The sequence below is a fragment of the Perca flavescens genome, chromosome 13 (assembly GCF_004354835.1).
Source record: "Perca flavescens isolate YP-PL-M2 chromosome 13, PFLA_1.0, whole genome shotgun sequence".
NCBI lineage: Eukaryota > Metazoa > Chordata > Actinopteri > Perciformes > Percidae > Perca > Perca flavescens.
Genome location: NC_041343.1, coordinates 3,526,434 through 3,542,868, shown reverse-complemented (window position 1 = coordinate 3,542,868; position 16,435 = coordinate 3,526,434). Strand labels below are relative to the sequence as shown.

General features: G+C 39.7%; 1 protein-coding gene across 4 annotated transcripts in view; it reads right to left on the bottom strand.

Annotated features, from left to right (window-relative positions):
- ntm (neurotrimin) overlaps positions 1-16,435 on the bottom strand; it is a 184,049-nt gene that overhangs the window by 51,507 nt on the left and 116,107 nt on the right. For all 4 annotated transcript variants that reach the window (XM_028596289.1, XM_028596286.1, XM_028596287.1 and 1 more), the window contains one exon: positions 2,688-2,920. In XM_028596289.1, the coding sequence (XP_028452090.1) occupies positions 2,688-2,920 (233 nt within the window). The remainder of the gene's footprint in view (positions 1-2,687; positions 2,921-16,435) is intronic.

The window sequence follows — 16,435 nt, the reverse complement described above, 5'->3', positions numbered from 1 at the left end:
CGCACGCATTCATTCTCCCTTGTGGGGGGAGGGGCTTAGGAGACCGTTTTGGGCTTTAGCAGAAAGGGGGGAGGGACTGAGAAGTTGTTGATGTTCACATTTTTAGGCTAAGTCCTGGATCTTCACAATCCTACCTACGGCACCTTTAAGCAGACAAGTGCAACAAAAGAAAGAGAAGCCTTCTTTACATAATTACCTGGAGGTGGGGTGGTTTTGGTCGAGGTGTTTCATTCACCAAACAAATCCCTGGACCTTTGACTGGATAATGAACCTGGATAATGTACCTAGCATATATATGTGTATAGTGTATATACACTACCGGTCAAAAGTTTTGGGTCACTTAGAAATGTCCATTCAACTCCATTCCAGACAGAATACCAGCTGAGATGAGTTGCATTGTTTTTTTTAATCAGGGCAGCAGTTTCCAGATTACATTATGTGCTTACATAATTGCAAAAGGGTTCCTGACTGTTGTAGACAGAAGTGGCTGAAGAAACACTTGAAATCCATGTTTTTTGGTCTAAACGTCATACCCAAATTAAAAGTGGTACAGCTCCCGTATACTTTGACACTCTGGGGTGTGCCTGATATCATTGGAAAGGTAACACTCTCAAGTTTGTGTTACAAGTGTCAGGGTGATTCTAGGCCTTACTGACAGAGTTACAGAGGGTAGAATGGAGGTTTTTTATTTCCATCCAAGTCATACATCTGTAAAATGATTAGAATCCACTGCTGTAAACCCATCTGACAGGTGACAGACAACACAGGGCATTAGCCACATGTCTCAGCTTACTACAGAAAAAATCCAAAGCCAAAAGACTCAAAAATTTATTTTATAGGATTTGTTTTTCTTCAGAAATGTCTGTGCGTTTTTTTATTTCCATTTGAAAAGTGCAAAGAAAAAAGGCAAAAAACTACTAAATACAACACTTCTCAAATACACAAACACATCCACATCAATCACCTTTCCAATGATATCAGGCACACCCCAGAGTGTCAAAGTATACGGGAGCTGTACCACTTTTAATTTGGGTATGACGTTTAGACCAAAAAGCATGAATTTCAAGTGTTTTCATCAGCCACTTCTTTCTACAACAGTCAGGAACCCTTTTGCAATTATGTAAGCAAATAATGTAATCTGGAAACTGCTGCCCTGGTTAAAAAAAACAATACAACTGATCTCAGCTGGTATTGTGTCTGGAATGGAATGGACATTTAGAAGTGACCCCAAACTTTTGACCGGTAAGTGTGTAGTATATAGGGGTTGTTGCGATGCTGGTTTATATATCTCATGAATGCAGAGCAGACTAGGAGTGTTTTAACTTGCATTCAAATTGTGCTTTCTGCTGAGGCAAAGATTGCTTCAGTTCGTTAAGGACAGTTTATCATTTTATTTGCATTATTTCAGGATGACAACTAAGATGAGTCTTCTTAATTTCATGTGTGTTCCTGTCAACAGCTGTATTTACAAGAGAAGGAGTTTACATTTTGGTTGTAAGAAGGTATAAATATAATAGCTTGCTATCAGTTTCTTCAGTTACAGAGTAGTGTAGGTGTACGATATAGGCAGGGGTTACATCAGGATTTTTTATGTAGGGGGGCTCTTCATGGTTGTTATGGGCGCACGTGGGTGCGCATAGACTCCAAAACCTGATTCATGTTTATTGTAAAAGTGAATCATTGTTTAAGCAGAATATCAGTTTCTGACCTATTTTTCTCCCTCCTCTGCCATTCACTATCTGTGCTGTCGGACTGACTGACAAGCTGCTTCTTTTATCTGTCATGGCGGGTGGCAACCAGCACAGCCTGTTCTCATGAACCATAGGTTCTCTACAGCTATGGAGAAAACGTGTTTAGTCATTGTTTGAATTATTAAGACAGAGAAAAATATAAAACATATACACTGTTCACGATGCGCTGTTAAGCTTCCACTGATGACTGATGTAGTTAATTTGCTCCATTCTTCCAAGTTTATTTTTGATCAGTCGGAAAGTTATAAATAAAAAGACAGTTGAATTAAACTGTGCCATTATGCTGTGCGTATCGGCAGTGTGCACCTCACTCTGCCTCGCGTCTCTATGTGGACACCATCACAACTCCACACATCATTTTAGCCAAAGGATCTTAGCATTAACCTCACCTAACATTAGGAAGGAGGAGCGCACTCCTCTCCCTCTCCTTGAGCAAGGCATTTAGCCCTTAGTTGCACCAGTGGAGCAACTTAAGAGGAAATACGATTCAAGAAAGAGAGCACACATCTGTTTTACTCTCTGCTTTGTTCACGTATGCCCTCGTGCTGGTGCTCAGGAATAACACAACCGTCAATCATATAGTGTAGAAAAATTAAATTAAATTAAACAAATTAAATATGTATATATGTGTGTGTGTGTGTGTGTGTGTGTGTGTGTGTGTGTGTGTGTGTGTGTGTGGTGCATGTTTAGTCGAGGGTTTGGATGTGCTGAAAGTCAATAGGAAGTGTTTTTTACACTGTTACATGAGAGACGTCCTGCTGAACTGAGACTACAAGATACAGATGCACTGCTGGGAGACATTCTATAGAAATATTTCTTATAGAAATTCAATCAGACAGCTATGCTAAATGTGTATCAATGTTATTATTATACAGTAGTATAGCGGTAGAAGAAGACGCTGCAGCAGCAGTGGTATATATACTGCATAAATGTTACCTTGGACGAGGATGTGCACTGAGGTGGTTCTCGGTCGACTGCTCGTCTGGACTGCGCACACATACTGGCCCTCATCTGTCATGTCCACGTTTTCAATCTTGATGGTAAACTCGTCTTGATTAAGGGTCACCAGACTCACTCTGGGATCCACCGACCATTTGTCTTCTCCGGCGTACAGTATACTCGAGCGGTTTAGCCATGCTGTGTGTGTGACAACGTCCCCCTGTGCACACCTGTGAAGCGACAAAAATAGCATTGAAAATAGGGCTTTTACCAAAGTGGACTAGTAGTTATTTTACATTAACCCTACTCATAGAAACAGCTAGAGATGGGCCGATACAATTTTTTTATTTTTCATTTCCTTCCGATACCTGGACTTGGCCAATACCGAGTATCCAATACCAGTGTTAAAAAAATAAATATATATATATATATACAGTACAGGCCAAAAGTTTGGCCACACCTTCTCATTCAATGTGTTTCTTTATTTTCATGACTATTTACATTGTAGATTCTCACTAAGGCATCAAAACTATGAATGAACACATATGGAATTATGTACTTAACAAAAAAGTGTGAAATAACTGAAAACATGTCTTATATTTTAGATTCTTCAAAGTAGCCACCCTTTGCTTTTTTTTGATAACTCTGCAAACCCTTGGTGTTCTCTCAATGAGCTTCATGAGGTAGTCACCTGAAATGGTTTTACCTTCACAGGTGTGCCTTGTCAGGGTTAATTAGTGGAATATGTTCCCTTATTAATAAAAAAGCAAAGGGTGGCTAAATTGAAGAATCTAAAATATAAGACATGTTTTCAGTTATTTCACACTATTTTGTTAAGTACATAATTCCATATGTGTTCATTCATAGTTTTGATGCCTTCAGTGAGAATCTACAATGTAAATAGTCATGAAAATAAAAAGGAAACACATTGAATGAGAAGGTGTGTCCAAACTTTTGGCCTGTACTGTGTGTGTATATATATATATATATATATATATATATATATATATATATATATATTATTTTTTAACAGCTGTATACTACTCTCCCTGTTTGGATGTGATATGGTTGCTATAATGGTTATACGATCTGGCTCAGGTTAAAGCAACACCAAAGATTCTGTTGTACCTAAAAATAATGTTTCCAAAATCGTTTCAGTGGTTCATCAACTCGTAACAGGGTGAACGGCACGTCTGCATTCGCTTTGCAGCCCTCATCGGCTATAACCACACTATGCAAGTTTGCCAGATCAGGTAGCGGATCTGGAGTTCAGGGGCAAGGCTGAAACTGTACCGTAGGACAGGGTCGTGAGTAGGGCATGGGTCAGATGAATTTGTAGAATTTGTCTTTTTCGGAGTAAGGATACTCTGCATAAAACAGGTGCAATAAGTAGATATTAAGAGCTTTGTTATAATTGAAATACATTTCCCATAATCCCTTTTTATTAAATCAGTTTCCAATACCTTGGGGCACCATCAGACACACCACCATTTACCTTTTACTCCACAACCAAATCATCTTCAATTGTGTAAATTTTGCTAAGTAATAATACGGGTCATTATACAATGTTAGCAACATAATTGCAGTTCCCAATTCCATTATTAAAAAGGACATGTTATTGTTTAGTAATATTCTAATATACAACATGAAATGGAAATATTAATAGCATTTGAGCTATTAGCAATCATGTTAACAGCTTGCTATAATACAGACAATTTCTCAATAAGCTTGGTATGCAAATGCAGCTCTGGAGCAGTCATCAGGTTTCTTTTGTTTATCTGCCCACACACTTGGTTTGTGACATTCAGAAGGGATCGAGACAATGAGCCGAAAACGGCACCGGCGAACTCCGTTGCAATCACAACAGATTGGTTTCACCAGTCACAGAATGCTGCTTTGATACGGGAGCGGGGTCACTGATCTTTGACTGTTTCCGCAGAGCAACACATCTGCTGTGTTTTCATGACAAATCTTTGGATACCCGCTGAGAAAGCACTGCCAAAGCTGCATGGAATAAAAAGTGTGCCAACGGAAGAAGAAATTCATACTTTGTAGAAACTGTGCTTGTGGCTGCCAAATGCCTGTTCATCATCTGGGTTTATTTACCTTTCTGTGCTTAATTTTTTTCCGAAATACAGAAGAGCAGGGCATTTGAACATTAACAGCTTCAAATGGTGACAACGTGGCAGGAGCTGAACACTTTGCAGCTGAAATACTCTCAGCTGCATTTACGCTGTCACAGCTTTTGTTACAGCATCAGTCACTTCCACTTCAGTGGCGGCAGTAGGGTCAATGGCATCCGTGGGGCATTTGTGGTGCTATGGGGGGGAACGAGGACACAAAACTGGTTGTCTGTGTGTGTGTGTGTGTGTGTTTGTGTGTAATCAATACACAGGAGCAAAGGCTTTCAAAAATAATGGATCGCGGTATATGTGAGATGGCGAGGGATCAATTTACTATGACAAAGTGGATTCAAAGTAGGCTTTTCATTGCTAATGGCTACAGTAAATTAATTTGTCTGAGCTGCAAATGCATTTTGCACTGTAAAATGTGCAAACAACAACAACAGCAGCAGGGTTTGAAGTGTGCTTGCCCTGTAACAGAGAGGAAGATGGCGCATGCAGCACACTCGCATGGAGCTGGTGGCAGTAAAGTTTGCTCACGTACAAACTGTTGATGGCAAACTGATAGTGGAAGACAAATTTCTAAACTTTGTTGTCACTAATATAAGGACACTCAGCCAGGATGAAATGAAATTTTCCGTCTGAGTGGACTGAGGAGTCAAAGAAGCTACTCTTTGAAGTTTGTCCGAAAACCACTCAACGATGTGTTTTGCACAAGGGTCCTCAGAAGGATATTAACAACGTCAAAGCATGCCTAAAGGTTCTTAACGAGTGTTGGGAAGATATCCCAAGATTTGTATTGTTTTATCTGGATGAGCTTCCACCGGTTACATTCAGCGGCATTAATGTATCAGCACTCCTTGGCAGGATTGAACAGCTAAATAAGGAAGTGTCCGGCATGAAAAAGATTATGGAAGCTCTAGAAAGCGTATGTGAGGATCTATGAGCGGTAACTGCGGCTGTGGACCAGCGTGTGGCCGAATTGGAGAGGCCTCGTGTACCAGAGCATGACCACACCACCGGTACTGGTCGGGAGGGAGATGGACGATGTGGAGCACCCTGGTTTCAGACCGCGCCACTAAATATGGCTCCACAAACACAATCACAGTCACCTAAATGGAGCGTGGTTGTGAAAGATGGTCAGCGATTAAAGCAGAGGCAGAATACCGCGAATGCTGTGGGGGGTCATCTACAGCCAAAACCCTATAACACTCGGGAACCAGCAAGAAGGGAGAGAAAGCAGATCGGAATAGTTTGAACCAATGATGGAAGTAATAATAAAGTGGTCAAAACCAAGCTGGTGAGTGGGTTTGCCACTAGATTTGCTCCTGATCTTGAAGCTGACACCTTAAGTAACTATCTGTCTAAAAGACTGGGCAGATCAGTTACATGTCGGGAGATCATTCACATGTATCGTCACGAAACAGGTTCAGCTCTTTTCATGCCACGGCTGAAAGCAGTGCAGTAAATTAAATGTACGATCCACAGCTTTGGCCAGCAGGAATTTATGTTCGGCGTTACTATGAAGCTCGTCTGCCCCATATCACGTCAGCTGATGGAGGGCATGGAGCTGAGGGAGCCATTGGAGGCCAGCGGCAAGAACAGAAGAATGCAGTTGCAGTCCTTCCCGGTGGCCGCAATCTGCCGATTACTACGACCCATTACAACGGGCAAGTGAGCTCTGCACAGTCATTATAAAAGGCCTAACATGACGTTTCGGGTTGGGTCATACATTACGCGTGGCCTGTTTCTCTGACACATTGCAGGGGATAAGTCACGTCGCTTTATGGTTGATAAGCTTCTTGACAATTGTGATGTTGTGTGTATTTTTTAGCTAAACAGGATCTGGAAGGTCTAAATGCATTACATAATGAATAGTATGGGGCTGGGGAATCTACCACTGATTTTAGTACTAAAATTGTCCAAGGTAGGATACCTGGGGGTGTGGCTATCCTCTGGAATAAGAAACTATGATTCACTAATATCAGTGGTAAGATTGGGTGTGGATTGGGCTGTTGGTATAGAGTTTAATTGTCATGATACAAAGTTTATTGTTTTAAATATATACTTGTGTATATATGAGTGTTATCAAAATGAAGCTGAATACTTAGCATTTGTTGGCTCTTTTATTCAAGACAATGCCGCCCCTGTATTTTTGTTGTAGGAGACATGAATGCTGACATTTCTGATGCAAACTCTCTGTTTACTAATCACCTAATGCAGTTTTGCACTGACGCTGGTTTAATACAGTCAAGCAAGGTGCTTTTGCCTAATAATAGTTATACTTACATCAGTGAGGCATGGCCTACTACCTCGTGGTTAGATCACTGTGTATGTACAACTGATTGAACATACTTCCTTGGATGCTATGGATAATCATCATGATTTTTGCCATTGCCGATCATATACCGTTTTTTGTCTGTCTCTAAATGTTAAGAAGCTACCAATTGTATCTACTGTGGCTAATAGCATTAACACAGGAAGATTAGACTGGACTAAATTAACCATGGAAGATTTCCAGAAGTATGATATTAAGACTGATGGGTTGAAAACATTGCACTGCCCAAAGACGGCATAAGATGTGATATTAATTGTAAGAATTCCCAACATAATAAAGATTTATGTGTTTTATATGAATCAATTGCGGAATCACTTAACATTGCCAGTAGGTATTTCTATAAACCTCAGCGCATGGTATATAGCATATAGCATGGAGCCTGGTTGGAACGAGCATGTAGCAGAACGTCATGCCAAAGCTCGGTGTGCATTTAAAGCCTGGATAGAGTCCGGTAGAGATAGACAGGGCCCTTTATTTGAAGAAACGGGCAAATGCAAATTTTAAATATGCACTTACATTTATAAAAAGGAATGAGAACTCGAGGAGGTCCGACTCTTTGGCATGTAAGATGCATAATAGAAGTTATGACTTCTGGAAAGAGGTCAGAGCCATGAATAGTAGTAAAATGTCTTTATGCTGGGTTACAAAACTTTTGATGGTCTGTTCTCAGTACGGTGTGGATTTCGATATCAAATATAATGCAAAGAAGAGCAATATTATGATTGTTAGAAGTAAAGAAGACAGGAAATTAGTATTTCCTGATTTATTTTTATCTGGTACTGCCCTTAAAGTGTGTGATGAGATTAAATATCTTGGCCATCACATTGTTAATGATTTATCAGATGATAAGCACATCAACAGACTCAGTGTGGCAAGATGTATGCTCAGGCTAACGTGCTTGCACGTAAATTTGGCATGTGTTCTGCTAATGTTAAGGTAGCTTTATTCAAAGCATTCTGTACACAACACTGCCCATTTGTGGCGGTCTTAGAGAAAAAAGAACATGCAGAGACTGAATGTAGCATATAATAATGGCATGACACTGCTTCCAAAACAACCAAGATGGTGTAGTGCTAGTGTTGGTGTGGCTACCTGTTCTGCCTTATTTATCGATACATATCGACAGAATGTCTGTCTCAGAAAACAGAATTATACAAGCTTTAGCCCACAATGATTTGAGCTCTGTCAGGTATGTATCTAGACTGTGGAGACATTGGCGCTCCTGTTTGTATATTATACGTGAAGGTTGTTGACCTTTTATTAATTTATATGAATTGTACTGTATATTTATTGCTATATGTTTGTAAATATTGCCATTTTTAATGTACTATGGAGCTTCCATTTGTGCTAGCATAGTTATTATTATTATTATTATTATTATTATTATTATTATTATTATTATTATATAACAATACTTTAAAATGAACATCATGATATTGGAATTCCAGGCTGTTCTCAAGAACCATTCTGATATATATACAAAAAGTAATGCACTGCAATTCGTATGTATTCCACGTATTTATTGCTGTACGCCTCACATTCTCTGCTGCTGTATGAGAGCGCTCTGGTCTGTGTAGGGAGGAGGTTGAGGTGGATGTTTGGGTCCAAAAACAGAAGGCTTTTAAACGGGGGAGTGGTGTTCATGTCCCGGAAGAAAGGACCAGTGTTTTAACCCAAACCACAATCTTTTTTCTAATCTTAACTAGTCGTCCTGGTGCCTAAACTGAACTGTCGTCGCTGCCGGACGGTCACCTTTTGTCGGCTAAACTCAAAGGCAGCGGCTGCTGAAACGACCATCACCTCACGGTGCTCTGTACCCGGCTCACAGTCACCTTTCCTCAACTAAATTTCACTGTAAAGACTAAACGGTCATGTGACCGGTCATCATATGAGCGGCCGGGAGTCACTGTAATTTCGTACTACTTGTGCATACTCACATTACATTGATAATCAATATTTCATCATAGAAGACAGGGCCTGAATTTCAGTGCGGGATTGAGGGTAATGCGCATAATTTCATATTGCCGCAAATCTAGCACTTATAATGCAGGAAATGCAATGCCTCATAACGTTCAGCCAACATTTGCACCGATGCGGAATCATGTACGGAGTGCGGGATGACTGCCCAGAAGCGCTGCATCGACGGACGCACGCAAACACAGATCGATGTGTGGAACCCGAAAGGACTAGCGCGAACAGCACAAGGTCAACAACGTTTATCAGATGGTGAAATGAGCTGCTCGATTTGCAAAATGCACAGCGCTGCAGCTTTAACCAGCCGATGTTACAAAACACCAAGTCATGAGCGTGGATTCAGCACACAAAACGGGATTAAAACCAAATTCATGAATTCACTGAGAAATAGAAACCTTACCGATCGGATGCTCTTTTTTTTAAGTGCTACGTTTTTATTAGGTGGAAAGGGATGCAGCAAAGGAGACAGCAAGGAGAGGGGAAGGATAGAGCATGGTGAGATAAGAGGGAGTCTTTCAAAAGAAAGACTAAGGACACTGATGCAGCTCATAGACACAGGAGAAGAGGAAGGAGATGACAAATTAGAGAAATGCATATAGATCAGTGAATGGCAAAGGTTAGAACAGTGCCATCTGAGGAAAGAACAGCACAAGTAAGACCTGCAGTTAAGATCACAAGTAGTACCCTCCCAAAGTGTATAAACCATCCCTATGTGAAGCATTTAATGAGCAAATCCCCCCCACAGTTTGAAAAATGATTTTTAGGAACTAGATGAGTTATACTATTCATTTTCTTCTACTTTTTCCAGCCTACTTCCCCCATGTTTGTCTTGAATACTTTCCATGTTTGTTTTTTCGGGAAGCAAAGATGTACTGAGTTTAACCAACAATAGCCTATAAAATAGATATGCTACCACCAATGACATTTTTTTAAATAATTTAAATTTATAATGCGTTCTGAAGTTGCCATGCATCATTATCAACCGCTGAGATAAGTTGACTTCTGACAGGCTGCAGTGCAACAAACACTAGGACCGACTTAGTGTACAACATTCAACAACAAAAATCTTATCAGTGTTGAAGTCTGAGGCTATGGTCAGTGCCTCCTATGGAAAGGCAGTCTTCAGCTGTTTGTGCTTTATTTAAGAGGGTCAGTGACACAGTTGGCACCGTGTTTGCACTGCCTTTCAATTTCCAATTCATGAGGAACTCTGTGCAGTCTGGTTGTGTGAGTGAGAATGCTTTGAGCGCAATGAAAGAGTATAGAACAATAAAAAAAAGAAAGGAAATACTAGGACAGCACTCAGTATAGCTGAGTAGAAGGACTTTAGAGTCATAAGTCATAAGATCTGAGATTTCAGTTGCTGGTCTTTCGACAGTCATCAAATAAGGAGGAAAGAGGAGAGAGAGAGTAAAAGCAGCTCCTGTGGCACCTCACCTCCTGTGTACAGAAATTGTCTTTATATACTGTATATGTATATATATATATGTAATCAAACCGTTCTCACTCCCAACTCGTAAAATACTGGCACTTAGTCAATAAGGAGGTTGGTTGGGATGGTGAATGGGTCAAACGCAGGACTTTCACCCCATGTCCCGTTATTGTCCCACGTGTCACTGAAACGTACATTTTGTAAGCCCACCCACCATCTTTTCCTAAACTGTCCCGTTCTCATGACGCATGTCAATTAAACGTACGTCCTCATGCAGAGTGTCAAAAAGTGCCGCCAAGAGTCCCAACGAAGCACGTCTAAATATGACACCGAAGGGCTAGACGCTAGTCCCGAGAGCGTCAAAAAGTGAAGCCTAGAGTCCGGACCAAGCACGTCTAATTATGACATTTAAGGAGACATTTTGTGTCAATAACAAACGCCAAAGGCACCTGACCAAGCGTCGCTATATGACGCGATGGGAGTGAGAATGTGTTGGGGTAATTGGGACAGCACTCCGATTAATAATCCGTATTGCCACTTTTGAGACATTTGGGGCAGGACGCCCTTCTACAGCGTGTTTCACAGGCAACCTCGAAAAATACTACACAGTGGGGTTAATGAAACACAACCAGCACAGTAACTACATCCCAACAGAGGGAGCCACAACATATCCAGACACAGTAGGGTACCAAGTCAGAATGAGAAGAAAAACATGAGAAAATGAAGAAAATATAAGAAAATAAATGAATGAAATAAAAAAACTTTTTGAAATGAACAGACAGGGAAATTGGGAATGAGCACATAGAAATTCTCATTCACATCTCTGCATGCATGTTTATTCAGCACTATATTTAAATCGCCTGGTTTTCCATCCCTAGAAGTCAAAAGTGTTCAGCAGCTAATTGGAATGGTCCTCTTGAATACATATTTTTAGAACTTTATTGAAAAAAAACTGGTTTGACGTAGGTTGTTATTGTAATAAAAACTATATGCCTCACCAGCTAAATCCCCCTAGAGAGCAGCAAGAAGAAAAAATATTTTACATACCATATATTCTCCCCTTATCACTTCTGCACAGATGGCAAACAAAATTTAATCCCAAAAAAGAATTGTCAATCCTCTCAAAAGCATGAAAGGATGAAGTAAAAGGGGAGATGTGAGATTGGGAGGTGAAACTGTAACCGTAAGCAAACAGCTTCTCCACTCTCCTCCCTGTGTGCTTTCTGACAGTAATGTGTGGTTCATTAAAAATACAAAATTAGGTGTCGCCCGTTGACTTTGTTTACACTGTGGATCATTTGAGTTAATGTTTAATGATATGTCATCAGTAGCTTTTCTTCCAGGAGTACAGCCCTCGTCTCTTTCAACATACAGTCACTGTAGAGATCAACATTAGCTTCTAATGACTCACATGCACTTCAACTGAAGATGCTCCTCAAAGTCTGCTTTTTAAATATAACTAAGCATATCTTAATGTGTTGTGGGCTTGGTTGACAAAATCTAAAGAATGCGATGGAAATTTTTTCACGTTTTCAAGAATTTTACAAGATAGAACTTACTGTAATTGCAATTAGGGTTGCCGTTAGCATCCCATTGACTGCAATTCATTTTGACGTCACTTTGACAGCGAATAACTTTACATCTGAAGCATTTAAAGACTCTATTTGTCCGTTGTTTATTTCTAAAGAAACACGACAATGTATAAAAGGCTCCATCACCTTGTATCTCACGTTATAGCTCCGTAATAGACGCTTTTATAAAAATAGGCTAACGATTGTGTCATAACCAAGTGACTTACTGTCGCACAGTAGAGGAATTACCGTATAGTACAGGAGAAGCTCACAGGCAGTTTTGACTTACATTAGCTGTTTAGGTTTAATTACTAATGTTAACTAGCATTTTAGTTAGCGATAATGAGCCTGTGCCTATGTTATCTCCTTACATATACCTACACTCTCCGTCTCTGTAAGATTGGGAATGATTGAGATTTCTTTTGGCACAGCTACCAGAAGACTTACAACTTTCAGACACGTTGCTCACGTCACATCTACGTCTTCAAGCTCAGTTGGAGGCTGCTCAGTAACACTCAGCCAGCACCGGAAAAGTGCTTCTTATATCCTTTACTGGTCTCCGTAGAAAACCACTTCTTTAACTGTCTATGCACGCTACACATTTGGCAGCAGGTAACGTTGACGTTAGCCTACTGTTTTTGTTATTACAATATTAATAAATAATTCAAATTTGAGCATATGGCCTTAGCAATAAACAAGCCGTTCTTTAATGTCGTAGACTGTCATTTTTAAAAGTATTGTTTCAGGCACTTTTTAGGCACCGTTTTAAAAGTATCGTTTTAGCACCGGTAAAAAATCCAAATGATACCCAACCCTAATCGCAATGTGCGTGTGTTTACGATCTGAATGATGAGATTACTCATGAACAAAGACACTACAGTGCTTAACTTTTTGAAGCTTTTTGAAAGAACGGTTCACAAGAACAGGCTGCGATGTCAGATGTCTCGTAGCCGGTTTCCATTTGAAATGTGATGGTATGATTAATGTTTTAAAGAGTTAAATATAAGACAGAATTGTCTCTAAATGATTGTGGCAGCAGACAGAAAGGATTTAACTCCATTTTATGCAAGAGTAATCTCTGACACAATGTTTCTTGCAATCAGAGAAATCAGAAATGAGGAATATACGGTGTATTAAATGTTGCCATGCTCTAAAATAAAGCAACGTTTTGCCAGATTTCCCATTTTATTTCAGAGTCATTTTCTGGCAGGCATTGATTTTGAAAAGCATAAACCAAAAGAATAAAATGTCAGTAATTGATGGTGTTAGACAACTACAATTACATTAATATGAATATTTCATAAATGTGAAAGGTGTGACTTTTAACTAAATGTTACACTGAATTCAATGTGAAGATGATATAATAAGTAAGCATGCTTATAATATTCTAGACTGGGTCTAGAATACAAAATAATTCAAAAGTGAATTATTATCACTAATGTGCATCGGAGTGGAACAATGTTTATGAATCCATCCCTCTTCTGCTAATGACATTTATTATGTTCCACTGTGATGAGTAGAAGTGATATCTGTAGCCATAAAAGTAAGCTTCAAGATTCAAATGTACTACAGAAATGGTACCAACCCGTGTACTATAATTCCTAAATAACTACCTCAATGACAAACTGTCAGGCTTCTGGCTTGGACCCAAGTGCAGGAAGGCGAGGAGTGAGCAGCAGTTTGAATAAATAATAATTTAATGATAACACAAAGAGTCTTACAAAACATGTAGACTGAGGTGAGTAATCCAGGAAAAAAAACAGGAAAATGGAAGGAACAGCGAACGAATCCAGGAACACAAAATACAGCAGAAGACAGTCCGAAATACTACACAAAAGACGGAAAACAACGACAAACCAACAACAGACAGAGAAAGCACACAGACTAAATACACAAGTAAACGAGGGTGAGACAAGGGACAGGTGACACGAGGGCTGGAGAACAGGTGCAGACAATCACACAGGTGGGAAAACACAATGCAGGAAGTAAATCAAGACATGACACGGGAGAAACAGAGAGACCACAAAATAAAACAGGAAACTAAGCATGAAACATAACACAACAGGGCTCCAGACTGCGACCAAATGGTCGCATTTTGCGACCAAAATTTGAGAGTATGCGACTGAATTTTACATCCAGTCGCACATGTGCGACCAGCAAATTTGCCCCCGTTTTTGCACGTTAAATGGTACCTGAGAGCGCATAAGCTTATCTCTCCTCTCTGAAAATTGACAGAGAGCAGAACTCTGACACACACACTCGCACACAGGCAGAGCTGCAGACGACGCAAACTACGTCGGCTCTGCAGTTTTGTTGAAGTCACAGTGAGTCACGGAAATGCCGATAAAGTGGTTTCAAGTGTGGTTACAGTTTTTCATAAGTTCACGCAGACAGCGTCTGCTGTGATATGATATTCGTGGCGAGCCGAAAGCGGTCGCGGTGCTGTTGACGTTACACTTCCTCGGAGACGACCAGGCACAACAGTGGTTTCTGTGCCCTGGTGACTGACTGACAGGCTGAGGTTGTAAGGCAAGACAACTTTATTTCTACAGTACAATAATAAAAAAAAAAAAAAAATATATATATATATATATATATATATATATATATATATATATATATATATTTCTGTCATGTACAATAATAAAAAAAGTACAATAATAAAAAATATATATATATTTTTTTCTGTCATGACAGCAATGGGGCTGTCAGTTTACCTTATATGTTGCATCTTCAAAAGTGACACTGAATTTGAAACAGCACATTGTAATTTTTGCATCTATTATCAAAGTATTTATTAGTAATACAGTGGAAATTAGTAGAAATGTGAATATTTGGTTAGCATGTTGATTTACGGTGTGTGCACCTACATTTTCTGGTTGTGCCCCTAAAATTTTCAGTTGGGGGCCACTGTGCTCCTAGTAAAAAAAAGTTAGTCTGTAGCCCTGCACAACAAGACAAAAACATGGGATGTAAAACAACAAGGAAATAGAGAACTTAAAACAGGAGAAAACTACAACCGAAACCCACAACCGTGACCATCATCCATACTCCTTTAAAAAAAATAAAAGCACAATTAAATCCTTAACCTATAATAAGATACATCAACGATTGACCCAATGTTCGGATCATGACACAGCATTTCTTGTGTAGCAATAAGTGATCACATAAAGCAACAACCAACGCTTTGCAGATATGACAGAAAAGGCCACACGATGGCAAACATCCCTGATGACTCGATATGTTCAAAAGAATTTCATTTTTCTTAAATTGTATTATTCAAAGCCATGCTGTATTTGAGTCAGAACAGTTTTTACTAACCTGACTCAAATTCACTTATTTCATAATCAACTAAATGCAAATATTGCCCACTATCAGAAATGAATACGAGCATGCCCCTGTGCTATGAGTAAGGATCCATGATTTCCGTCTCTGTGTTGAACAAAGCAGATAAACAAGTGCTGTGATGACCTGATGGAGAAGAAAAACATTTGAGCTGCCTAATGTCTCGTCCTAATCACCGTGATATATTAAGCCTCACAAGTTATGCTGATGGGACCATTAATTAACCCAATTCATGCATTCATTAGGAAACAGTTTGGTGTCAAAATACTTGTCTCCATGTAGCATGTGGGTGGAATAAATCTGCTCTCAGCGTCTTGAAGCACTACAGTGGTTTTGCACCAGGAAGGATCTCAAATGTGCTCTTCGCATTATGACAGACATAGAGAGAGATGCCACCATGCCATGTCATGCATCATGGGGTGGAAGATGTTGAATGGACAGGTCATTAAGGGAAGAGTTATCACTGGGCCTGACTCCTTAGTATTCAGCTAAAATGACTAGGCTTGGGTATCGTTTGGCTTTTTATCTGATAGCGGTGCTAAAGCGATATTTTTTAAATGGTGCCTGAACCGATACAAAAAAAAAACAGTTGCTAAGGCCATATGGTCAAAATGAAATGACTTATTAATACAATGTACAACTACAAATACAACATATAACAATAACTTATTCCACCAGTAAATTGCAGTTAAACGACAAAATCAACCACTAGATGTGAAAAGGGTATTTTACAATAACTTTGAATGCACCACAAGGCTTAAGGCTACCAGTTTCAGTGAATGCACCGTCTGTGTTGTTTTTCTGACAGCAGCAGCTGTAGTACCTCCTGGTGTTAGAATCCTCTACAGTGAAATACATTCACACTTCACACCGTTTAGCTGTCAGCATTTTAACCGTGTTTACTCCAGCTGCTAGCTAACGGTAGGCTAACGTTAGCTGCTGTCAAGTGTAGTGTTAACTAG